Here is a 26,022-nt window from a genome sequence, read left to right on the forward strand (position 1 = left end):
TAACAAATGTGAAAAAAAGCCCGCTACTCACTGCTCCTATAAAGAGTTAGAGGAGTGGCCGAAAGATAGGTCAATTTCGAGAGGAGAGGTGTCCTGATACCCTGATACTGTAACAATCTATTTACTGCGTAAAAACATATATACCATTCATTCCATCTGTCTTTAATGCTGAACTCTTCACCAAATATTTTTTTTTTTAAATCCATACTAGACGCCTCAGGGCTTATGCATCCTACTCATCCGACCTCCGACGTCACTAATGATGTTTCTATGCTCTTTCTGAACTGAACCTTCAGGAGGCTGATGTACCCGATAGACTATATACCTCATCATGTCGTCAGTAAAAATGATGCTTCAGTAATGACGCCCTGCCTTGTCACACTTCCGTTTCTGCCTTACAACATCTATCTTTCCTTCCTGCTGAAAGTATCCTACATATCATTTGTGCCCAAGAAGGATGACCATTTTAATGCTTCAAACTACCGTCCTAGAGTTTTGCGTTCTTGTCTTTCTAAAGCTTTTAAAACAATCCATATTCAAAAAGTTCTTAAGCCCCTATTAACTTTTGGTCTTCGCTCTGATCACCAGTACGGATACCGCAAGGGGCATTTTACTGGTGATATTTCAAACTGATTCTTGGTCTTCCTCCTTGAGCCGTTTGCTGACCTTAGCTTTTAACTTAAGACACCTAGAAAGCGGTTGAAAGTCTGGCACAATCTTTCCTTTCAAAAATATCCCTCAATGGGTTCTACTCTACTCTGTACTTTAGTTTCCTTTCAGGGCGATGTATCTCTGTTGTGTGTGTGTGGGGGGGGGAGAGAGAGAGAGAGAGAGAGAGAGGGGGGGGGGGGGGTTAACGGATAGGTGAATCATCAATAATCAGGTAAAACACCCCGTTACATAGATTGACCATTGGTCATTACGGATGAAACATATCACACAGCAGTCAGCGTGAACGGGATGAGAGTTAGACAAAATGACGGACAGAAAGACATGCAGAAAGTCATGTTATTGTTGGTAACCAGGAAGAAGGAAGAATATGTAAGTAGAGTCGTAGACTGACGTAGAGGCTTTTTTGTACGGTAAAGTAAGCCGCTCAAGGGCAAAAAAAAAAGTAATAATGAGAAAAAAAGCCCCGCTAAACACTGCCACTATAAAAAAAAAGTTCAAAAGAGTGACCAAAATAGGTGAATGTGAATAATAGGAAAGAATATGGAAGTAGACACATAGACTAACATATAGACATTTTTTACAGTAAAGGAAACCGCTCAAGGGGAAAAAAATGGATATAATGATAAATACAAAAAAAAAAAAATCATCACTGATCCTATAAAGAAACAGTTCTGAAGACTGGCTAGAAAGAGGTCAGTAAGAAGAATAGGGGAAAAAATGTCTGGAATGGAGACATACATTCCATGTACTTTCTCTACCACTCATGCTAAAAAGTCTTGGAATAATCACGCTTGTTCTCGTGCTGTCAAAGTTAGAGAGGCAATTCACAAAAGGTACCAGAGCCTTCGCACTCCTGCTAATCATGATCTTTACATTTCCGCTCGGAATCGTGCCAAATTTATTCTTCGACCCATCAAAAATACCTTCAACAATAGAAAATGTCACAACCTTGCTTTCTCTGTTTTTTTCAGAGACTTCTGGCACCTAGCCAAAAATATTCACTTCTTCATCTTTCCCTCCTCTCCTTAATCCTGACGGCAGCACCGCCGTCACATCTATTTTAAAGACTGAAATCTTCTCTCAAAATTTCACTACAAACTCCACTCTGGATGATTCTGGGCATATTCCTCCTACTCGTCCCCCCTCTGACTCCACTATGCCTGTTATTAAGATTCTTGAGAATGATGTTTTCTATGCCCTCTCTGACCTCAACTCTCAGAAGGCTTATGGGGCCTGATGGAGTGCCTCCTATTGTTCTTAAAAACTATGCTTCCGTGCTGACACACTGCCTGGTCGACTCTTTCGACTCTGTCTGTCAACATCTACCTTTCCTTCCTGCTGGAAGTACGTCTACATACAGCCTGTGCCTAAGAAGAGTGACCGTTCCAATCCCTCAAACTACTGTCCTATAGCTTTACTTTCCTGTTTTTCTAAACCTTTTGAATCGATCCTTAACCGGAAGATTCATAAGCATATATCCACTTCTGACCTTCTATCTGACCGCCAGTATGGGTTCCGCAAGGGTCGATCTTCTTGCTTTCTTAACTGACTCATGGTCATCCTCTCTAGGCCATTTCGGTGAAACTTTCTCAGTTGCGCTAGACATATCGAAAGCTTTCGATAGAGTCTGGCACAACTCTTTCCTTTCTAAACTGCCCTCATACGGATTTTACTCCTCTCTCTGTACCTTCATATCCAGTTTTCTTTCCGGACGTTCTATCTCTGCTGTAGTAGACGGTCGCTGTTCTTCCCCTAAACCTATCAAAAGCAGTGTTCCGCAGGGCTCTGTCCTGTCCCCCTCTCTCTCTCTGTTATTCATCAATGACCTTCTTTCCACAACAAACTGTCCTATCCACGCATACACCGACGACTTTACTTTGCATTATTCAACTTCTTTCAACAAAAGACCCTCACAAAAGAAATTACAAGACTCAAGACGGGAGGCTGCAGATCTCTTAGCCTCTGACCCTCCTATTATTTCTGATTGGGGTAAAAAGAACCTAGTGTCCTTCAGTGCCTCAAAAACTCAATTTCTCCACCTATGAAGTCGACACAATCTTCCAAACTCCTACTCCCTATTCTTCGACAACACTTAGCTGTCACCTTTTACACTAAACATCCTCGGTCTATCCTTAAATCAAAATATTAACTGGAAGCTTCACATCTCTTCTCTCACTAAATCAGCTTCTTCGAGGTTGGGCGTTCTATATCGTCTCCGCCAGTTCTTTTCCCCCGCACAGTTGCTATCACTGTCCGCCCCCGTATGGAGTATGCATTTCACGTGTGGGGGGGCTCCACTCACACAGCTCTCTTCGACAGAGTAGAGTCTAAGGCTCTTGGTGTCATCAACTCCCCTCCGCTTACTGATAGTCTCCTACCTCTTAAATTCCGCCGCCTTGTTGCCTCTCTTTCTATCTTCTATCAATATTTTCACGATAACTGCTCTTCTGAACTTGCTAACTCCATGTCTCCCTTCCCTCCCGCGGCTCTGCTGCACACGGGTTTTTACTCAAGCTCATCCTTATACTGTCCACATCGCTTATACAAGAGTTAACCACCATCTTCACACTTTCATCCCTCACGCTGATAAACTCTGGAAAAATCTTCCTTCATCTGTATTTCCTCCTGCCTACGACTTGAACTCTTTCAAGAGGAGAGTATCAAGACACCTCTCCTCCTGGAATTGACCTCTCTTTCGGCCACTCCTCTGATACCTTTTTTATAGGAGCAGTGATTAGCGGGCTTTTTTTTCATCATTATTTCCTTTTTTCCCCCTTCAGCAGTTTCCTTTGCTGTAAAAAAAATATGGAAGTAGATAAACTGATTATCATATGGGCATTTTTTTACAGTAAAAGAATCCGCTCAAGGGCAAACAAAAGTAATAATGAGATGAAAAAAAGGTCGCTAAACACAGCCCTTATTAAAAAGAATTCAGAAGAGTTGAGAGAAGTCAATAAAGAGGTGAATAACGTGTCTATTTATCATGGATGCATCAGTATTTATCAAGCCATGGGAAGTTAGTACCATTCATCTCCATTAGACATTAAGACTTGAGGAAGCCACTCGGCCATCATAACTCAACGGCGCCCGACAGCCACGACTCATTACTTCCACCCGTGACCGAGGAGTGAAGTTGTTTTTCAAGGTTCCCGTCATATACTCTTTGCTCTTCCACTGTCATCTACATCCATCCGTCATATCTCTTCCCACTTTCTCTGTCTGCCCGTTTAAGGGGAGCGTCTGCCATGTTCTAAAATATTATCAGAGGATTACCATTTTCTCACAGGTGATGTGTACCTTGAGTAGGAACATCATGTACAGTTTTGGTGAAGATTTGTTGAAAAAAAAAAATTTATGAATTTTTTTCAAAAATTTCAAAATTTTGAAATTGAAAAAAAGCATATTTAGAGTTTAGATAGCTCAAAAATAAAAACACCACTGGAACGGGCATACAAAATAAGTGTATTCCTAGAGATTACTTTTCCATTTTCTTTTTTTTTTTTCTTTTTTTTTTGTTTCTTCAAAGTTTAAACTTAGAAAATTTATATAAAAATTTTGATGATGTTTATCCAGATTCTGATCACTAGCATTTATAGCTAATTTTTTTCTCTTTCCAACGCTATCTTTATGTTTGTGCTAGGTCCATAAATAACTTAGAAATATCAAATAAATGCGCGTGTGACCCTGTTTTGAGAAAACGAAGGAAAACTAAATTTATCGATCGCCCATCGATTCTGCTCTCCGATGACAATGTATTGGTAATGAATGTCAATGTAACTCTAACCCTGTGTAAAAAAATATCCTCTATTGCAAAAATTACGGACATAAAAGCACTGATTCATGTATGCATATTTTGGCGCGTAAAGCGCTCTGTATGGCAACACTACCAGATATTTAAAGGGCCGCCAGATCGCGCGAGGATTTAAATTTTAAAAAACTAACCTCGCCACGTGACACCCCATTGTATCCCTGGTATGATGAGCCCATAAAGTGAATTTCGAGGAATTAAAAATATTCATCAAAAATACCCCCCCAGACGCTCCCCTTAATCCCTTTCTTCCATTTCAAAACCCGAATCATCTGACTTGTCCTTCTCCTTACACCACTCTCCCTCACTTTATCTCCTAAACTTAGCTATCCATTATATCAACCCTCTATTTGTTTTCTTCTCCTCTTCCTTATTTGAAGTTCTTATAATTCCCATTTTCTCTTTTTTTCCAACTTTTCCTCCTTCTCCTCCCCCTCCTCTACCTTCTCCTCCTCCTTCTTCTTCACCTCCTCCTTCTCCTCCTCTTCGTCCAACTCCTTTTCATTTTCATGTTATCAATTATAATCCTTTTCTTTTCCTCCTCTTCACTAATTCCCTCTGAAACTCTTCCCCCTCTTCGTTCTCCACTTTTCACCTACCCTACCTACACTTCATCCTAGGTTTTGTCCTCCACTTACTCCTTCTCCAAGTTCACCCCCTCTCCCTCTTATACCTTCAACTTGTTTCATCCTCTTTCTCCCATCCCTACCTGCCATTTATTTTTCTATTCTCCTCCTCGCCTGTTACTCTTCCAGTTCTCGTCCACTCCACCTGGTTCACGCTTTTAATATCTGCTGCCTTTGCTGATTCTTTTCTCTTCTCAGAACAAGTACCAAAGTGATTGAGCAGCGTGTATACTACTGCTGGTGATGGACTTTCATTCATAAAGGCACCTAATGTTGAAAAGGTCAGAGATCTAATGTACCGTCCCTCTGACTTCCCTATGCCTGTTATTAAGATTCTTAAGAATGATGTTTTCTATGCCCTCTCCGGCCTCAACCTTCAGAATGCTTATGGGCCTGATGGAGTGCCTTCTATTTCCCTTAAAAAACTATGCTTCCGTGCTGACACCCTGCCTGGTCAAACTCTTTCGTCTCTGCCTGTTAACATCTACCTTTCATTCCTGCTGGAAGTACGCCTACATACAGCCTGTGCCTAAGAAGGGTGACCGTTCCAATCAATCATACTACTGCCCTATAGCTTTACTTTCCTGTCCTTCTAAAGCTTTTGAATCTGTCCTTAACCGGAAGATTCATAAGCATCTATCCACCTCTGACCTTCTATCTGATCGCCAGTATGGGTTCCGCAAGGGGCGATCTTCTTGCTTTCTTAATTGACTCCTGGTCATCCTCTCTTAGCCGTTTCTGTGAAACTTTCTCAGTTGGGCTAGACATATCGAAAGCTTTCGATAGAGTCTGGCACAACTCTTTGCTTTCTAAACTACCCTACTACGGATTGTATCCCTCTCTCTGTATCTCCATTTTCTTTTCCTGCCGTTCTATCTCTGCTGTAGTAGAAGGTCACTGTTCTTCCCTTTAACCTATCAACAGTGGTGTCCCGCAGGGCTCTGTCCTGTCTACCACTCTCTTTCTGATATTCATCAATGATCTGATTTCTACAACAAACTGTCCTATCCACTCAAACGCCGACGACTCAACTTTGCATTATTCAACTTCTTTCAGCAGAAGACCCTCTCAACAGGAATTACAAGACTCTAGACAGGAGTCTGCTAACCTTGCTATTATTTCCGATTGTGGCAGAAGGAACCTGGTACCGTTAAATGCCTCAAAAACTCAATTTATCCACCTATCAACAAGACACAATCTTCCATACAACTATCCCCTATTCTTCGACAACACTCATCTGTCACCTGCTTCTGCACTAAACATCTTCGGTCTGTCCTTAGCTCAAAATCTTAACAGGAAACTTCACATTTCTTCTCTCACTAAATCAGCTTCCTCGAGGTTGAACGTTCTGTATCGTCTCCACCAGTTCTTCTCCCCCGCACAGTTGCTATCCATATACAGGGGCCTTGTCCGCCCTCGTATGGAGTATGCATCTCACGTGTGGGGGGGCTCCACTCACACGGCTCTCTTGGACAGAGTAGTCTAAGGCTCTTCGTCTCATCAACTCCCGTCCTCTTACTGATAGCCTTCTGCCCCTCTTTCTATTTTCTATTGTTATTTACTCGCTGACTGTTCCTCTGAACTTGCTAACTGCATGCCTCCCCCCCTCCAGCGGCCTCGCTGTACACGATTAGTAGTGATGTTAGTAAATTTGCAGATGATACCAAGATCGGTAGAGTAATTGAGTCGGATCAGGACGCTAGTATTCTCCAAGGTGAACTCAACAGATTGTATGACTGGGCGGATAAATGGCAGATGGAGTTCAATGTAGGGAAGTGCAGTATTCTGAGTGTAGGTAGGAACAACCCCTCACATAACTATTGCTTAAATGACACTCTCATAAGCAGGTCTGGATGCGAGAGGGATTTAGGGGTCTTAGTGAGCTCTGATCTCCGTCCAAGGGCACAATGCATTCAAGCTAGAAATCGAGCTAATAGGGTACTGGGGTTTATTTCAAGGAGCGTAAGCAACAGAAGCCCCGAAGTCTTCCTCAAACTATATTTAGCATTAGTTAGACCCCATCTTGACTATGCGGTTCAGTTCTGGTCACCTTACTATAGAATGGATATCAAAATGTTAGAATCGGTGCAGAGGAGGATGACTAAGATGATTCAGGGGTTGAGAAACTTGCCATACGAGGAAAGACTCAAACAGTTAAACTTGCATTCTCTAGAAAGGCGAAGGGTGCGTGGAGACATGATCGAGGTTTATAAATGGATGAAGGGCTTTAATAAGGGAGACATTCATAAGGTTTTGTTGGTAAGAGAACCGGGTAGGACACGAAGTAATGGGTTTAAACTGGATAAATTCAGAGTCAACAGGGACATAGGCAAAAATTGGTTTACTAACAGGGTGGTGGATGAGTGGAATGGGCTTAGCAGTCATGTGGTGAATGCCAATACAATTGTCACATTCAAAAATAGATTAGATAAATTCATGGGCAGCGATATTAGGTGGGGTTAGATACACGGGAGCTTAGGGTCAAAGGAGCTGCCTAGTACAGGCCTACCGGCCTCTTGTAGACTCCTGCGTTCTTATGTTCTTATGTTCTTATGACTTTCTATTTAAGCTCATCCCTTTACTGTGCAAATCCCTTACGCACGAGTTAACCAGAATCTTCACTCTTTCATCCCTCACGCTGGTAAACTCTGGAACAATCTTCCTTCATCTGTATTTCTTCCTGCCCTCTCTGGCCTCAATCCTCAGAAGGCTTATGGACCTGATGGAGTGCCTCCTATTGTCCTTAAAAACTGTGCCTCCGTGCTGTCACCCTGCCTGGTCAAACTCTTTCGCCTCTGCCTGTCAACATCTACCTTTCCTTCTTGCTGGAAGTATGCCTTCACACAGCCTGTACCTAAGAAGGGTGACCGCTCCAATCCCTCAAACTACCGTCCTATTGCTTTACTTTCTTGTCTATCTAAAGCTTTTGAATCAATCCTTAACCGTAAGATTCAAAAGCACCTTTCCACTTCTGACCTTCTATCTGATCGCCAGTATGGGTTCCGCAAGGGGCGTTCTACTGGTGATCTCCTAGCCTTCTTAACTGACTCTTGGTCATCCTCTCTTAGCCGTTTCGGTGAAACTTTTGCTATTGCGCTGGACATATCAAAAGCTTTTGATAGGGTCTGGCACAAATCTTTGCTTTCTAAACTACCCTCCTACGGTTTCTATCCTTCTCTCTGTACCTTTATCTCCAGTTTCCTTTCTGACCGTTCTATTTCTGCCGTGGTAGACGGTCACTGTTCTTCCCCTAAATCTATTAACAGTGGTGTCCCACAGGGTTCTGTCCTATCTCCCACTCTTTTCTGTTGTTCATTGATGATCTTCTTTCCAAAACGAACTGTCCTATCCATTCCTACGCCGATGATTCCACTCTGCATTATTCAACTTCTTTTAATAGAAGACCCACCCTTCAGGAACTTAACGACTCAAGGCTGGAGGCTGCAGAACGCTTAGCCTCAGACCTTACTATTATTTCCGATTGGGGCAAGAAGAACCTGGTGTCCTTCAACGCCTCAAAAACACAGTTTCTCCACCTATCCACTCGACACAATCTTCCAAACAACTATCCCCTATTCTTTGACAACACCCAGCTATCACCTTCCTCAACACTAAACATCCTCGGTCTATCCTTAACTCAAAATCTCAACTGGAAACTTCATATCTCATCTCTTACTAAATCAGCTTCCTCGAGGCTGGGCGTTCTGTACCGTCTCCGCCAGTTCTTCTCCCTGCACAGTTGCTGTCCATATACAGGGGCCTTGTCCGCCCTCGTATGGAGTATGCATCTCATGTGTGGGGGACCTCCACTCACACAGCTCTTCTGGACAGAGTGGAGGCAAAGGCTCTTCGTCTCATCAGCTCTCCTCCTCATACTGATAGTCTTCTACCTATTAAATTCCGCCGCAATGTTGCCTCTCTTTCTATCTTCTATCGATATTTCCACGCTGACTGCTCTTCTGAGCTTGCTAACTGCATGCCTCCCCCCCTCCCGCGGCCCCGCTGCACTCGACTTTCTACTCATGCTCATCCCTATACTGTCCAAACCCCTTATGCAAGAGTTAACCAGCATCTTCACTCTTTCATCCCTCACGCTGGTAAACTCTGGAACAATCTTCCTTCATCTGTATTTCCTCCTGCCTACGACTTGAACTCTTTCAAGAGGAGGGTATCAGGACACCTCTCCTCCCGAAACTGACTTATCTTTCGGCCACCTCTTTGGATTCTTTTTAGGAGCAGCGAGTAGCGGGCTTTTTTTTATTAATGTTTACTTTTTTGTGCCCTTGAGCTGTCTCCTTTGCTGTAAAAAAAAAAAAAAAAAAAAAAAAAAAAACTTTCCTCCCGAAATTGTCCTCTCTTTCGATCACTTCTCTGAACACATTTTTTTTTTATTGGAGCAGTGAGCAGCGGGCTTTTTTCATTATTGTTTCCTTTTTTTTGGCCCATGAGCTGTTTCCTTTGCTGTAAAAAAAATCAGTTGTGCGTTTACGTAAATTTAAGCCTACTATCACAAAACAGAAGAACGCCACTGTTTCTTCAAAGATAAACGGTGTCGATAAACGGTGGTGATAAACTGCGCCTTTGGGACTCACATGCTCGGCAAAGCGAATTGGCAGTAAAGTAGCAAAGTTTAACCAAAGCTCTTAAATGAATTGTTGTCCAAATATATTCGGGTAATACACTAACAACTGAATATGTGAATTTTCGACGAACAAATGCAATCTGGAGTTTTGAGGTTTGACAGCATAACCAGTGGCTAGCCTGTAGGGTTTAATATGGTCTATTGAAACATTTATCAATCTTATTTACTTATCGATGTATCTAATATGTATCTATTTATCATTTTCAAGTGGACGTAGCACCTAAGACATTGTTAAGAGGAACCCAGCGTTATCCCTTGCCGGAACATGTAGAGTTTTAACTGTGACGCGTTATATCTGACTTATTGTAACTCCTGGTGTTCTATTGTATTTAGCGACGACTGGCAGGATAACAAGGGTGGCAATCCGCTTGACGTTGTTTGAATACAATAAATCTTCAACAAGACTTTGTGCCCTATACTTGACTGCATGGTTGGCCTTTTGATAATGTACGTATATAGCTATGAAAAAACATCCACTCAGTTCCAGTTTTTTCAGATTATTTGACCATAATTTATAATAACATCGCAGACTTTCAATGGCTTCACGTAATGGCAGATTTTATATTTGCTTGGCATCAGGGCATAATGGCATTCCTTCAGGGTACACTTTATAATTTGGGGAGGCGGTGGCTGAGTGGTTAGCGTGCCGATCCTGCGTTCGCCGCATCCTGGATAATGTGGGTTCGAATCCGCCGATTTTCAGTCACCGCCGAGTGGCCTAAGAATACCCGCATGCTGTACAGCATCAACCCGGACTCTAAAGGAACTGTTCAATGGAAATCAAGAATGAGCTCGGGGGGCAGCATGAGCCAAGAATAGATGGCGCCACTATAAACACTTGCCTGCGCCATGACGGGCTCGGGCCGACCACCAGGCCCAAACAAGAAAGCCTGCCGGCGCTACAGGCGAGAACGTTAAAAAAGGCCTCGTTTCAGGGCAGACTACAAAAGGCCCTTTATCTGGACAGGCGTTGTAATGGCCTCGCATCAGGTAGGCTTTATAATGGCCGAACTTGTTGTTGAGTTTATCGTGGCCCTTATGTGGAGAAGCTTTATTACGGACTCGAGTTAGGGAATATTGTATGATAACCTCCTATCTAAGGTAGACAGATTTCATAATGCCCCCCTTCATGATTGATTGACTGATTATGCTAAAGTCATGGCGCCGCAACTGCACGGGTCATGTGGCGCCGAATAGAATTACCGTATAAATACAATCGTAAAATTATAAAAAGTTGAAAATGGTAAAATTATTGAAAGATTTTGCATAATAAGATCTAAAACCAATAGAAAAGCAACCGCCATTGGCTGTACGCCTACAGTAGATGGAGGACACCAGCCTCCTCGGGGTAGTCGATGACCTCATGTCCCGGGGAGAGTGCCTTCTCCCCCAGCACCAGAGAGAGAGAAACTCCCATCTCCACCCCGACACAGGGAGAGGTACCCCTCTCGCAGGTCCCCCAGACTGGGGCACTCGACCAGCAAGTGCCGAACAGTCAGGGGGACCAAGCAGTCATCACAGTGCGGCTGGACTCCCCGGGACATGAGGAAGCCATGTGTGTATCGAGTGTGACCCACCCTAAGGCGGGCCAGGACAGTCTCCCTTTTACGATTTCTTATATGGGAATACGACCAGGGACGCACAGCCCTGGTCATGATTTCCCCCATCTTTGTCGTGGCAGTTACAGCCTCCCACCTGCGCTGCCACACACTCTGGAGTGCAGACCACACGGTGGGATATAAGTCCCTAAATGAAAGAGCGCAATGTGAGGGAGGACGAGAGGCACATCCTCATCAGCCTCCTCATTAACACGCACAGAGACGTGGGCAGGTACCCAACAAAAGGTCACCCCATGCCCACGTCTTTTGGATAGGTCTGTTATTACGGACTCGAGTCCCCCTTCATGATCAGCTTCAAATAGCCTTACATCTAAGTGAAATGTGTAATGACCTCCCACTCCGGCACAGAGAAGTAGAACAACGCAGGACGTGGCAGTAAAGAACTGTGTGATAACTAGGGGGTTGGAGTTCTCATACATCGCAGTATTTTTTTGTGTGAATAAAACAGGCACTTAAACTCGTTATCTGTAAAAAGCCTTTCGACCACGCAACCATCTTCAAGGACACATAATACCATGGTAAGTCTTGCATTAAATACCTCACATTGGCAACAATATAGCATTAACTGAACATGTGCGTAAACACTTGCCAATGTAAAGAGCCTTAACGTAGAATAGAGCTTGAACGGTGATATAAAGTAACTGAAAACCAGCTAACACATACACGCTGCCGGGAAAAGTATCAAACAATTGTGGCGGTGTGGTGTCGTCTGCCATCCCGTGCCGTGAGACATCCCATCCTGAATATATATACACAGGGTGGGTGTGAGGGCTGAACTACCACTAACACACACACACACACACACACACACACCGGTATAAGGGTTGATGCTCTTTCGATTATTCCCAGCTTGCCGCTGCACCCAGCCTGCTTCACCCAGCCTGTTTTGTTCGCCGACCCGAAGCCGCTCCTGGTTGCGATGCAGTTTTATTCGGCTTCACGGCCGGCGCCCTGACTCCACGCGGCGTCGAAGCGAGCCAAGGTGATGTGGTTGCCCGAGAGCGGTCCAGGTCTTGCGTCCCCTTTCCTCCCCCTCAACCTTGGAGCCCAGCAGTCCACTGGGCACGGCCTGCCGGCGCCTCCGTCCCACCTACCCAGTCTCGTCTCCTCGCCGAGCTGACACCGTTTGTTCGTCCTTGGCTCCCCGTCTACCCCGGCGTCATCATCTACGGGCATTCAGGCAGCTGACATTCTGCTGAGCCCGTCCTCCTCCATCGAGTGACGTCTACGAGGCAGTGTGCGTCTCTACATCTCCGCAACGGGCGTCTCTTCCCACGAGGCGCCACTCACAATTGCCGGGTCGGGCTGTCGCTTTCCTTGGGTCCGGTCGCGGTCTACTGGAGAGTGCGGGAGGTGTATTGGACTTTGTACCTTAACATGTTTACACTTACACTTTTGGTTGTTTTGATCATATTTCCTTAGAAACCTAGTGAAGGTATAATCATATTTGGACTCGATTGAAGTAGTTGCCGCCGTTCTCCTGGCTTCAATCAGTCCTATAATCATCTGAACCTCCCGGCCTTGACAGTGGGTGAATTTCGACACGGTACCGTGTCTTTTGTCGACTGCTCGTCAGGATCTGTCCCACCAAAGTTTTATTTACATTATTATAAAAGCAAATGATGACGTATGTATATAACTATAAAACAAAATATAAGATAACGACAATTACTCCTTCTTGTGACCTGTTCCGCTTTGCATCGCTCTTTAGGTCCTCCCTGATCCTTCTTTATACATAGATGCTTCACTTAGTTCCTCCGTGATAGTAAAGATTGGGTCCCGCGATGCAAGTTCAGGATGGGATGTCTCTCTACACGGGATGGCAGACGACACCACACCGGCAGTAAAATGCTAACGAGCTTGTAGCGGCGGCCGGAACTTATACCCGGGTCTGCGAAACACCGCGCCTATACTCTTGACACTTGTAATTTAACTCCTTTGTTTCAGGTTTTTTCCCTACGACGCATTGTAAAGCTGCTTCAAGTAAATAAGAACTGCCAGCTTCACACCAGCTCGTACCCAGTTATTACATAAGGGCGCGACCAGTTTGTTAAATATGAACTCTGCGAGGGCAGGCATGAGGCAGTGACGTGTCATATTGGCAGAAATGTGCTGCACAACAAATGTTAAAATGAGGCGCCAACTGTTAATAATAGCCTGAGTGCTGCCGTTCTGAGGCGTCGACAACCGAGGTCGCATTTCCGCTCTACACACATACACCTAGTGATTTATATCCACGCACGATGAGCTCCGAAATTATGTTTCATTGATGAGTCAGGAGAAGAGTGCCGTATTGGCGATGTACCCCACAGCAGGCACTAAATTGTGGGAGAGGGAGGCTTTCACAAGGACTTTAAAAAAGAAAAGTGAGAGGTAATTTCACCATAATTTATGCAATTAAAGAGGTGTGAATGTGTGAATGGCGTGTTATAATTATTGTTTATGACCTTAATTTCGGAATATAGATTACTTTAGCCTCTAACAAAGATTGCATTAACCGTAGAAGGGTAGGAGTCTCCCTTTATATCAAAAGGCACTTGCAACCAAATGACAGCACAGCTAGAGTCAATATTGTGGAACAACTGTGTGAGCGCGAGGAAACACAGAAGACACTAATTCAACACATTTGCCACTTACAGACAACCATGCGATGACGATGATGATTATGATATAATATATATATATATATATATATATATATATATATATATATATATATATATATATATATATATATATATATATATATATATATATATATTATTTTGCTACAATTATATAACGTGTCATTGGTTTTGGGAGACTTCAACCTCCCTCACGTAGCCTCAGGAACACTTAGGGAACCGCACAGACTGCTAGAATTAATAGAAGATAAGTTAAATGGAGACAGAACCAATTAGACATCATAATTTCCTGGTCCATGTTTGAGTGGCTCTGGGTCATCAGTGTTACGGTGGAGCACATCACGCCGGAAGACGGTGACGACAGGGAGTGGACGAAGGAAGGAAGCGAATAGAGGGGTCACAAAGTACTCAGCGTCGACATTACCGCTCACACAAAAGTGACAAAACTTAAGGGAACTATTTTTTGTAATTATCAGAAGAAAAAAAAACTGGGGAGGCATTTATCAGGTGACTCCAACGTAGAGCAAGCGTGGTGAAACTTCAGAAAATCACTTTCTCACTCAACAAAATAAACATGTACAGTTGGGGATTAAGCAACAGTTCTACTAGGTACAGTCTTCCGGTGTTTATCAGCATGGAAATCAAGAAAGAGCAAAACTCGCCTGGAAATATATGACTCGATCATGAAGCCAGGCAACGCGTGAAGAAATGTGTAAGTCACGCAAGATGCCTTTCTTCTGTTACATAAACAAAAAGGACGTCAGAAGAGGGACTGGAGCCTCAATTAATTGACAGTGGCAGCGACACAGTGACTGAGCGCCAACGCATTGCGAGCATGTTGAATATTTTTTTTCTTCAGTATTCAATAAAAGTTCGTCTGTTGCTGCCGCCAATATCAGCGATGGCAACACTTAATAAAAACTCAGTTTTTGCCTTGCCCAACTTTGCAATAACTACCGATGAAGTCCTTTATACACTCCTCTTTTTTTAATTATGCATTTTTTTACGTTCGGCAAATGGCGCCGGAAAGCTTCATTGTTACAACAGAGTAATGTGGAAAAATATAAAAGGAGTAATTGTGAAATATGAGTTTTATAATGAGGGGCCTGATGGTTGGCTCCAGCCTGTTATGGCGCAGGCAAGTGTTTACGGTGGCGCCATGTAAAACAAATGTTCAGGACCAGGTATCATGTATACAATAGCACTTGAAGAAACAAAAAGCGAAATACTCAGTTCTCTGACATCCTTTATTAATACGTCTTTGTAACAAGGCATCGCCCCAAATGATCGGAAGATGGCCAAGGTTACACCGGTTATTAGGAAAGAAAAACGAATACCGGGTCACTAAAGGCCCATCAGTCAACCCTTGTAGTAAGTGTGCTACTCAAGAGTATAATTAGAGAAAATATTGTGATTTACGTTTAACGTCACTCTAAGGATTCAAAGTGTGGGTTCCGATACAAGAGATCTTGTTTGTCTCTCCCTTTGACCTGTTATAACGACTCTTTGCAGTTTGCGACGTAACTAAATCACTGGACGGAATATATCTGGAGGTTCAGAAGGCACTAGATAAGTTCCACGGGATCGCACGACTTGCAGCAACCACGAGTTTTACTGCGTAGTCGCAGGTTCGACACGGTCACCCGAGCGATATTCCATGATCCCGCGAAGTCACGTTGTACCACAGACATCGACACGCCTCTCGAAGTCACTAGTCACTGTCCATATCTCACAGACATATAGTAAGGCAAGGAACACAAGCGACTTAAAGTTTCCAGTCTTTGTACGCCTGCACAAATGTCGACAACCCCAATACGTACGCTTGTTGAGCGAGTTCGTAACAGAATGGGCCAGGCCAATCCGTAGTGTGACTTCCTGGTATGGCCCACCATTACTACATTACCAAGTATGTGAAACTTTTCATGACGTTGACATCCTGATTTTTACAAAAATAAAGCAGGGAGGTGATGTCACAGACACTTGGCGCTGAAATCATTAAGGTGGAAGAATGGCGTGGGAATGTGAATAAGAAACTAAATACCTCCACGAGAACATAATTTTAACGGTACTTAACGTAACAAAAAGTAACTAACTAAAGGGGAGCATACGTCAGGTGGCGCGTCGCTTCACTCACAGCTTACACTCCAGACGGTACCTCCGAGCAAGCTCTCATGCAGCTGCCCTAGTCATCTCAAGTCCCCTTGGCAGAATCGATCAACTTGCCCCAACCATGAGTCACGAGGGCGCCCCTTGGTTACCTTGGACGGGGAGTGGACGAAGGCTGGAGACGGAGGAAAAAAGCGAATGAGGCGAGTGAGAGATGGAAAGAGTGAAGAAAGACAGGAAGCAAAGCGAGGGAGAAATAATGAAGAAAGTAAAGGAGGAAAAAAAAAGATGCGATGGAAATGAATACAAGTGGCCAAGAAGCTGCAGCCTCCCACACAAAGTGACGCCCCGGAGGCTGCGCTACAGGCTTAATTAAACATCAAAAGTCGCTGCCCGGCAAAACAGCAAAGGGTAAAGTAGACGAATGAATCAGAGGACGTTACAGGAAGTGCTGAATGTGTTCCTTGTGTGCCAGGAAGGAGCATGCAGGTAACAACAAGTAATAATAATAATAATAATAATAATAATAATAATAATAATAATAATAATAATAATAATAATAATGATGATGATGATGATGATGATGATGATAATGATAAGAAGAAGAAGACGTAGAAAAAGGAGAAGATTATTAAAAAGAAGAATAAAGATAAAAATCAAAATGACACTGACAATAATAATGAAAATAATAACTAAAAAAGATTTTGAAAAAGAACGTGAAGAAGAAAAATAACAGTAATATGAGACAAAAATGAAGGATATAATAACAATCATTAAAGAGATGGTGATAATGAAAATAATAATAATAATAATAATAATAATAATAATAATAATAATAATAATAATAATAATAAGAAGAAGAAGAAGAAGAAGAAGAAGAAGAAGAAGATGAGGAAAAGGAAGATTAGTAATAATAATAACAATAATAATAATAATAATAATAATAATAATAATAATAATAATAATAATAATAATAATAATAATAATAATAATAATAATAATAATAATAATAATAATAATAATAATAATAACAATAATAATAATAATAATAATAATAATAATAATAATAATAATAATAATAATAAAAGTAATAGTAATAATGAGTAATACGGTAAAAAAAAATGAAAGAAGAAGAAGAAGAAGAAGAAGAAGAAGAAGAGGAAGAAGAAAAATACCAATAAAACCGGAGAAGACGAAGTAAAAGAAGACGAAGAAGAAGAAGTAGAAGAAGAAGAAGAAGAAGAAGAAGAAGACGAGGAAGAAGAAAAGAAGAGAAGTAGAAGAAGATGAAGAAAAAGAAGAAAAAGAAGACGGGGAAGAAGAAGCAGATGCAATAAGAAAATATTTAAATAAAAATGAGAATGAAGAAATAGAAGAATATCATAAACAAAAGGAGATCAAGAAGAAAAAGAAGAAAAAGGAGATGAGGAAAAAATAATAATAAAAGAAAACAAACAAGAGAAAAAAAGGAGAAGTATTGATAACATGAAAGTCAGGCAACACAAACCCTATTTGCTCATTACAAGGTTGTGGTCTGTATTGATTCAATCTGCTTGACAACCACTTCTGCGCCTGTAGACCCGGTGATGCCAGTTGTGTATGCGTTATGTTTGCTTATCATGCATCGAACTTTCTTTTTTTTTTTCGCCTATGGCGCCAGTAGGCTTGCCTTATGGTCGGCCCCAGCCCGTTGTGGCACAGGCAAGTGTTTATAATGGCGCCATCTTGCACTGGCTCATGCTGTCCCCGGAGGAGGAGGAGGAGGAGGAGGAGGAGGAAGAGAAGGAGGAGGAGAAGGAGGAGGAGGAGAAGGAGGAGGAGGAGGAGGAGAAGGAAAAGGAAAAGTTGGAGAAGGAGATGGACGAGGAGGAGAAGAAGGAGGAGGAGAAGGAGGAGGAGGAGGAGGAGGAGGAGGAGGAGGAGGAGGAGGAGGAGGAAAATAAAGTGTGGATGTGAAATAAAAGATGAAGGGAGGAGAAGGGGAAGGAAATGTTGGAACATGAGATGGAGAAGGAGGAGGAAAAAGTCTGTTGGTGTGAAATGAAAGATGAGGGAGAGAGAAGGGGAAGGAGAACGTGCAGGAAGAGGAGGAACAGGTGGATGAAGTGTTGATGTGTGAAATGAAATATTAGAGGAAGACAAGAAGGGGAGGTGAAGAAGCAGGAGTAAAAGCTAAAGACGTTTGTTGGACACAGTGAGGGGGAGATTAGGCGAAGAAGAGGAAGAGAAGGAGAACGAAGATTGGGAGGGTGAGTGTGTGACCCTTTCCTGTCCTTAGCTTCCGTTTCCATATTATCTCATTCACCACCAGGGAGCAGCTTAGCATTCCAAGTACAGATTCTCTTACTTTCCACATGAAGATGTATATACACGATATGCATACAATTTCCCCCCAAAATTATACAATGATCATGGAAAGTAATATAAAACCTCTCCGGAGTCCTCATCTAGGAAGGGGACTTGAAATGTCACCAAGTCAGACCTCTCTTCTGCCAACAACTTGTAGAGGTATCTTGAGTGATCCTCCAACTTTCTCATTATTAGATTCTGCGAGATTAGTAGTCTTCGCGGGGGCATCATCTGTCCTTTCTTAAACCTACTGATATATATATATATACATATATATATATATATATATATATATATATATATATATATATATATATATATATATATATATATATATATATATATATATATATATATATATATATATATATATATATATATATATATATATATATATATATATATATATATATATATATATATATATATATATATATATATATATATATATATATATATATATATATATATATATATATATATATATATATATATATATATATATATATATATATATATATATATACATATATATATATATATATATATATATATATATATATATATATATATATATATATATATTTATATATATCTATATATATATATCTATATCTCAATTTCAATATAAAGCTGTATTCTGCGTCAATAATGATATCACTTGCTTTCGTGCCCACAACCTCAATTCTTCTGAACATTCGACCATCTATCAAAGACAAAATTGTCATTTTATTGGTAATTGCGTCGATGCTGTTTATAAATCACTTAATTCTACCAACTATGTAAAATTTATTGATTATTTGAATTCCAAAGTGGAGTGACTTACTTTTTCCACTTTTTTGACTCTCCCTTCTCCGAAATCACTTTTTTAGGACATTTCAATGTCCAGTTTGCTTTACATTCCTTTCAGTGATCAGCCTGGTCAACGAGCCTAAAAAAGTGTTCCCTTTCATAGCAAACGACACAGAGCAGTTGGGGAAGCATTCTTGCCCCACACCACCTCGCATCACACCATCTCGCCCCACACCACCTCGCATCACACCAGCTCGCCCCACACCACCTCGCATCACACCAGCTCGCCCCACACCATCTCGCCCCACACCACCTCGCCCCACACCACCTCGCCCCACACCACCTCGCCCCACACCACCTCGCCTCACACCACCTCGCCCCACACCACCTCGCCCCACACCACCTCGCCCCACACCACCTCGCCCCACACCACCTCGCCCCACACCACGTCGCCCCCCACCCCCGCGCCCCACACCGCCTCGCCCCCACACCACCTGCCCCACACCACCTCGCCCCACACCACCTCGCCCCACACCCCCTCGCCCCACACCACCTCGCCCACACCACCTGCCCCACACCACTTCGCCCCACACCACCTGGCCCCACACCACCTCGCCCCACACCACCTCGCCCCACACACCCTCGCCCCACACCACCTCGCCCCACACCACCTCGGCCCACACCACCTGCCCCACACCACCTCGCCCCACACCACCTGCCCCACACCACCTCGCCCCACACCACCTCGCCCCACACCACTTCGCCCCACACCACATCGCCCCACACCACCTCGCCCCACACCACCTCGCCCCACACCACCTCGCCCCACACCACCTCGCCCCACACCACCTCGCCCCACACCACCTCGCCCCACACCACATCGCCCCACACCACCTCGCCCCACACCACCTCGCCCCACACCACCTCGCCCCACACCACCTCGCCCCACACCACTTCGCCCCACACCACTTCGCCCCACACCACCTCGCCCCACACCATCTCGCCTCACAACAACTCGCCCCACACCATCTCGCACCATGCCATTTCAACCACTTACTTTAATATGCCCTACAGCAATATGCCCTACAGCAGAGGTTCCCAACCTTTTCAAACCCACGGGCCAGTCGAACAAGTGAAACAAATTCTGCGAACCAGTACCATAGGCATAGAACCAAGCATTCACTTACATTTATATAGTCCAAATACATATTTTATTTTATTAGCAATTTAAAATTCAATGGGACAATACCATGTAATGTAATGTTTCACATTATACTAACTAAAGTGATTATAAAGGCTAAATTATTCAAATGGACGTCATGAGGGAAAAATACTACACTAACTACATCACTTACGTAGTACTAGACATGGGAAAGACTAGCTGTCATGGTGATAGATTCCTGTTCCTATTCCAAGGTCTATCAGTACACCAAAACGTAATATCTTATGTTTTACAAATGAAATTAGAAATCCATATATAAGCATATTACTCGAAATCATGAAAAAAATAAAAAGTCACTAGTACAGCAATTTGGCGGACCAGCAAATCATAAGCCATGGGCCGGCACCGGTCCGCGGACCATTGGTTGGGAACCACTGCCCTGCAGTATCTAGCAATATCTAGTTTTCTCTCATCAAGTAGCCCAAGTACAGACCGACCTCCTTATAAATTCACCCTCCCCTTATGGTGACAGTAAAAATGCAAGATTAGTTTTTGTATAAATTATGAATCCCTCTGAGATAGCGGGGCCGGACATCGGAGGGAATAAATATATGGGCCGTTAGTGTAGGGTGGTAAGTGTGCCTCAGGCGGTCTCCTCGTACCACCTTGACGCCCTTCCTCTCTCTATAACGACACCCTCACAAGGAAGTGCCAATAGCTCTCATTACTTTCCCCCTTTGTAATATGCATTGCTAAATACGGATTACGGCAATGTTGTCAAGGAGAGAGAGAGAGAGAGAGAGAGAGAGAGAGAGAGAGAGAGAGAGAGAGAGAGAGAGAGAGAGAGAGAGAGAGAGAGAGAGAGAGAGAGAGAGAGAGAGAGAGAGAGAGAGAGAGAGAGAGAGAGAGAGAGAGAGATGTTGTCAGAGAGAGAGAGAGAGAGAGAGAGAGAGAGAGAGAGAGAGAGAGAGAGAGAGAGAGAGAGCGGGACTAAGAGGCAGGCGGCAGACACACAGACAGGCACACGTCGGAGGGTAGTTATCATAATGCCTTCATGAATAGTTGATAAGCATAAATTCTACAACAGTGAGTGATAACGTATCTTCCAATTTAACGTTATCAGCTGGCGAGTTAAAACTTGCATAAATTATAATACGGTCTGAAAGTATAAATTTTCAAACGCCGCGAAAAAAAAAAAAAGTACGATAAGGAAGTTTTTAAAACATTTTGTAGTGAGTCAAGTGTACATGTTTTTCCTATTTCTGTGTGCCTCTGTAGTCACATACCGACGGATTTTTTTTCTTTTTAAAGGGTGGTCAACCCCTGCCCTTTTGATATCGAGGAGGGATTTAGTTGATAGTGGCGCTGAAATATATTACTTTGTTTGTCTTATACTGCCCTCCGTGATTCCCTTCACATAAGCCGCTGAACATGAGGTCAATGGAAGCATGGACAGTCTGTCAGTCGGCGGCGGCTGGACTATTACGACGGGTCCTTTGCTTCCCCTTCCACTGGTTAATTATACAGTATGCAAAAGGTTTGAATGGATATGGAAGCTAAGGAATACAAATTTGGTAGAAGGACCATTTCACATGTCACAATAAACTCAGGTCATTACCGTCATAGGCTTTCCCACTAAAGAGGATGCGTGAACAAGAACCACAGCCGTGACCTGGCCCTGACAGGCTCTCGCCTCGACACGTCCTTCGTTACCGTCACTCCGGTGCCGTGACACTTTAACTCGACAATTATGGCAAAGCGACTGATATATGTCATTATAGTATGACGGTTAATTAAACCAGTTTGTAGTGAATGTAAAAACCATTGAAATTTTGGCATTATGTTTTGATAAGTTTATGGATCTGAAGGCCATTTGTTCTGAGGAGCCGCCACGTGTAAGTAATTTTGTATCCCTGCGAACCCTTGTGCATACCTCACGAAAAGCTTCCTGCGTTGCAAACAACCTCATTTAGCGTTTAGGTATTAGTAACTGCATCATACTCTTGAAAATATCAATCATTAACCTACACAGCAAACACGAAGTTCTTCAATGTACACGGCGCAATATATATTCTATAGTCAAACAATTTTATTCGAAATGAGCATCGTTTTCATTTTGTGATCTGCGTGGTGTGACGTGAAGGTCTTACAGCTGAGTAAGAGGCCAATGAGGAAAGGTTCAGACACGGCCGCCGTCCACTCTTTGGGCTGCCCTGATAAAATACAAACCGTTTCAGAATTAAAATATTTATTCTGAACATATAAAAATAATTGGCGTGTTTTTAATAATAAATCTGCCATATATCATAAATCCTGCATCATATGGTAAGTCCAATAATATCTCGAACTCGTGAAACTAAATTCAACAAATTATATAACAATATTTCATTGGCGTGGCAGGTGCTGCTAATTAAAGTGGGTGGCTGACTCTGACGCGTTCTTAATTACCGTCACTCCGGGGCGGCGGGACTCTGACGCCAGGCTTAAGCAAACACTGGGGTATATATATATATATATATATATATATATATATATATATATATATATATATATATATATATATATATATATATATATATATATATATATATATATGTGTGTGTGTGTGTGTGTGTGTGTGTGTGTAAGGTTAGAGAGAGAGAGAGAGAGAGAGAGAGAGAGAGAGAGAGAGAGAGAGAGAGAGAGAGAGAGAGAGAGAGAGAGAGAGAGAGAGAGAGAGAATTCGTAGGAGGGAAAATTGGAAAGCAGAATTTGTGTCAGACAGTCAAAAGCTTTCGAGATGTCTAAGGGAAGAGAAAAACGTGTAATCGAAACTGGTACAAGAGGATGATCAGGAGTCAAAAATAATTCCACTCGAACACCCATGGTGGAATGCACGCTGGCTGGTGAAATTTATAAGTTGATAAATATTGAAAGACATTTCCTATATAAATTGTGTCCAAAGCTTTAGAAAGACGGGAAAGTAAAGCTATAAGACGGTAGTTTGAAAGAATAGAGCGGCCACCCTTCCCAGAGAGAGGATATATTAATAAGTTAGGCGTCCATCCAGCAGGAAAGTTAGATGTTGAAAGCCAGAGAGGAAAGAGTTTCACCTGACAAAGTACCAGCTTGGTACCACATTTCTTTAAAGTAACATAAGTTGAACTCCATATATATTCGTATATCCTCTGAAAATTACAGCCAGGTTGGAAAAATTATTATTAATAATGTATTAACAGATACATCAGAGTTAGAGGGGGGTTCAATCGATCAATGGGGGCAAACGCTGAAGGATGCGTCGCCTCGCCTAACCTGCGACGGCAAACCTGAGGGTCCCTCCGGTCAGGTCTCCATGCAGGCCTCCTTCCCATCCCAAGTACCCCATGACAAGATATTTCGACTAGCACTATCCACGAACTCTATGAGCGTCCCCATGGCATCCTTCAATCGGGGTTGTATCTTACAGAAACTGGGTGAGCAGGGTCGGCTTCTGGGTAGCGTGCCACATACCCGTATAGTCAGAATTGGCGTTGACGGACAATGTGGGTAATAGGTCTTGAATCAATCCCGCCGAGTAATCGTCGGTTTGACAAAGTAAAGGCGGTTCTGAAAGAATGCAAGGAGGTCCTCAGTGGCCCACTTACCGATATCTTTAAGATGTCGGTAAATTCTGGGTATGTGCCCAACCAATGGAAAGTAGCTAATGTGACGCCGATTTTCAAAGAGACAAGTCAGCCTCGTCAAATATCGCCCTATTAGCTTAACATCATTTGTAGGCAAGATGTTGGAGTCAGTTATAGCCGGGAGCATTTGGGACCATCTAGAGAAGCATAATTTTATTCATGACTCACAACATGGGTTCATGAAGGATAGGTCTTGCCTTACTAACCTGTTGTCTTTCTACACTAAAGTAATCGCGGCGGTTGACGGAAATGAAAACTATGACATACTGTATCTAGATTTCAGTAAAGCGTTCGACAAAGTCCCTCATCACCGACTATTACTAAAATTACTGGCTCACGGCTTAGAAGGGAAATTTCTGAACTGAATCAGGGCGTGGCATAGTGATAGGAAGCAGAGAGTCCAAATCATTGGTAAAAAATCTGAATGGGGCAGTGTTACGATTGGAGTCCCACAGGGGTCGGTGCTCGGTCCGCTGCATTTTATTATATACATCAATGATTTGGACACAGGAATTAGTAGTGATGTCAGTAAGTTCGAGGATGATACCAAGATCGGTAGAGTAATCCAATCAGACCAGGACGCTAGCGTTCTCCAGAATGAGCTTGACAGACTATATGATTGGGCGGGGAAGTGGCAGATGGAATTCAATATGTGGAAGTGTAGCATTCTGAGTGTAGGTAGGAATAACCCCTCACACTATTACTCCTTTAATGACACTCCTCAAAGCAGGTATGGGTGTGAGAGAGACTTAGGAGTCTCAGTGAGCGCTGACCTCCGTCCTAGGGTTCAATGCATTCAGGCTAAAAATCGTGCAAGCAGGGTACTTGGTTTCATCTCCAGGAGCGTAACCAATAGGAGCGCTGAAGTCATCCTCAAACTTTACTTAGCACTAGTTAGACCTCATCTCAATTATGCGGTTCAGTTCTGGTCACCCTACAATAGAATGGATATCAAGATGTTAGAATATGTACAGAGGAGGATGACAAAGATAATTCAGGGGGTGAGAAACTAGCCTTATGAAGACAGACTGAAGTATTTAAATCTTCACTCTCTAGAAAGGCGGAGGTTGCGAGGGGACCTGATCGAAGTCTATAAATGGATGAAGGGCTTTAATAAAGGGGATGTCAATAGGGTACGGGTAGTAAAAGAGCCAGGTAGGACACGTAGCAATGGTCTCAAGTTAGGCAAATTCAGATTCAACAGAGACATAGGCAAGAATTGGTTCACAAATGGAGTGGTGGATGAATGGAACAAGCTCGCCAGCCATGTTGTGGGTGCCAATACCATAGATACATTCAAGAAGAGGTTGGATAAAGTCATGGATAGTGAGGTAAGGTGGGGTTAATATTACAGGAGCTGCCTTGTATAGGCCAACCGGCCTCTTGCAGACTCCTTACGCTCTTATGTTCTTATTACCAAGGCAGTCGATCCGCCTCTTAAATACACTTAATTGTCTCTATATCTCCCAGCCATAGAGAAAGACTGGGAGGACAAGGGACGTGAAGATCTGCATGTTCGTCCTCCTGTACATGTATCTAGAACGCGATATACTCATGGTGAGCAAGTCCACAACACCGTGGGCCAAGCCAATCCTCTGTAAGAATTCGTAACGAGGCAATCATTGTTCTGAACTATGCTACCAAGATATCAATACCCTCGCCAGAAGCATAAGGAGACCGCACTGTTTCGTCTTGTAAATATCCAAACACCTGTATCTTCGTATTGCCCAATGATGCCTGCGAGTCTCCAGGGCTTCTTCGCCTCCTTGTGCAGTGCCTCAAGAGCCGTCACCAGAACCTCTAGCGAATCCGCCAAGATTACTGTATCGTCAACAACAACAAAGTCACTGACCGTGGTATTGTCAACCGATGCTCCATAGTGACTGATTCACAACTCTGCCAAGTCACGTGCCTCACTCGCGTTTACGGGAAAAAGTCTGGACCCCCCCCCCACACACAC

The 26,022-nt window shown here is 43.0% G+C and overlaps 1 protein-coding gene across 1 annotated transcript in view; it reads left to right on the top strand.

Moving 5' to 3' along the window:
• The window catches only part of LOC126995267 (salivary glue protein Sgs-3-like), a 36,748-nt gene extending 16,374 nt beyond the window's left edge, over nucleotides 1-20,374 (top strand). Inside the window, exons 2-3 of the mRNA XM_050854757.1 lie at nucleotides 19,492-19,913; nucleotides 20,328-20,374. Coding sequence (XP_050710714.1) covers nucleotides 19,492-19,913; nucleotides 20,328-20,374 — 469 coding nt within the window. The remainder of the gene's footprint in view (nucleotides 1-19,491; nucleotides 19,914-20,327) is intronic.
• Nucleotides 20,375-26,022: the final 5,648 nt, after the last annotated feature.

The sequence above is a fragment of the Eriocheir sinensis genome, chromosome 7, assembly GCF_024679095.1.
Source record: "Eriocheir sinensis breed Jianghai 21 chromosome 7, ASM2467909v1, whole genome shotgun sequence".
In the NCBI taxonomy this organism is placed as follows: Eukaryota; Metazoa; Arthropoda; class Malacostraca; order Decapoda; family Varunidae; genus Eriocheir; species Eriocheir sinensis.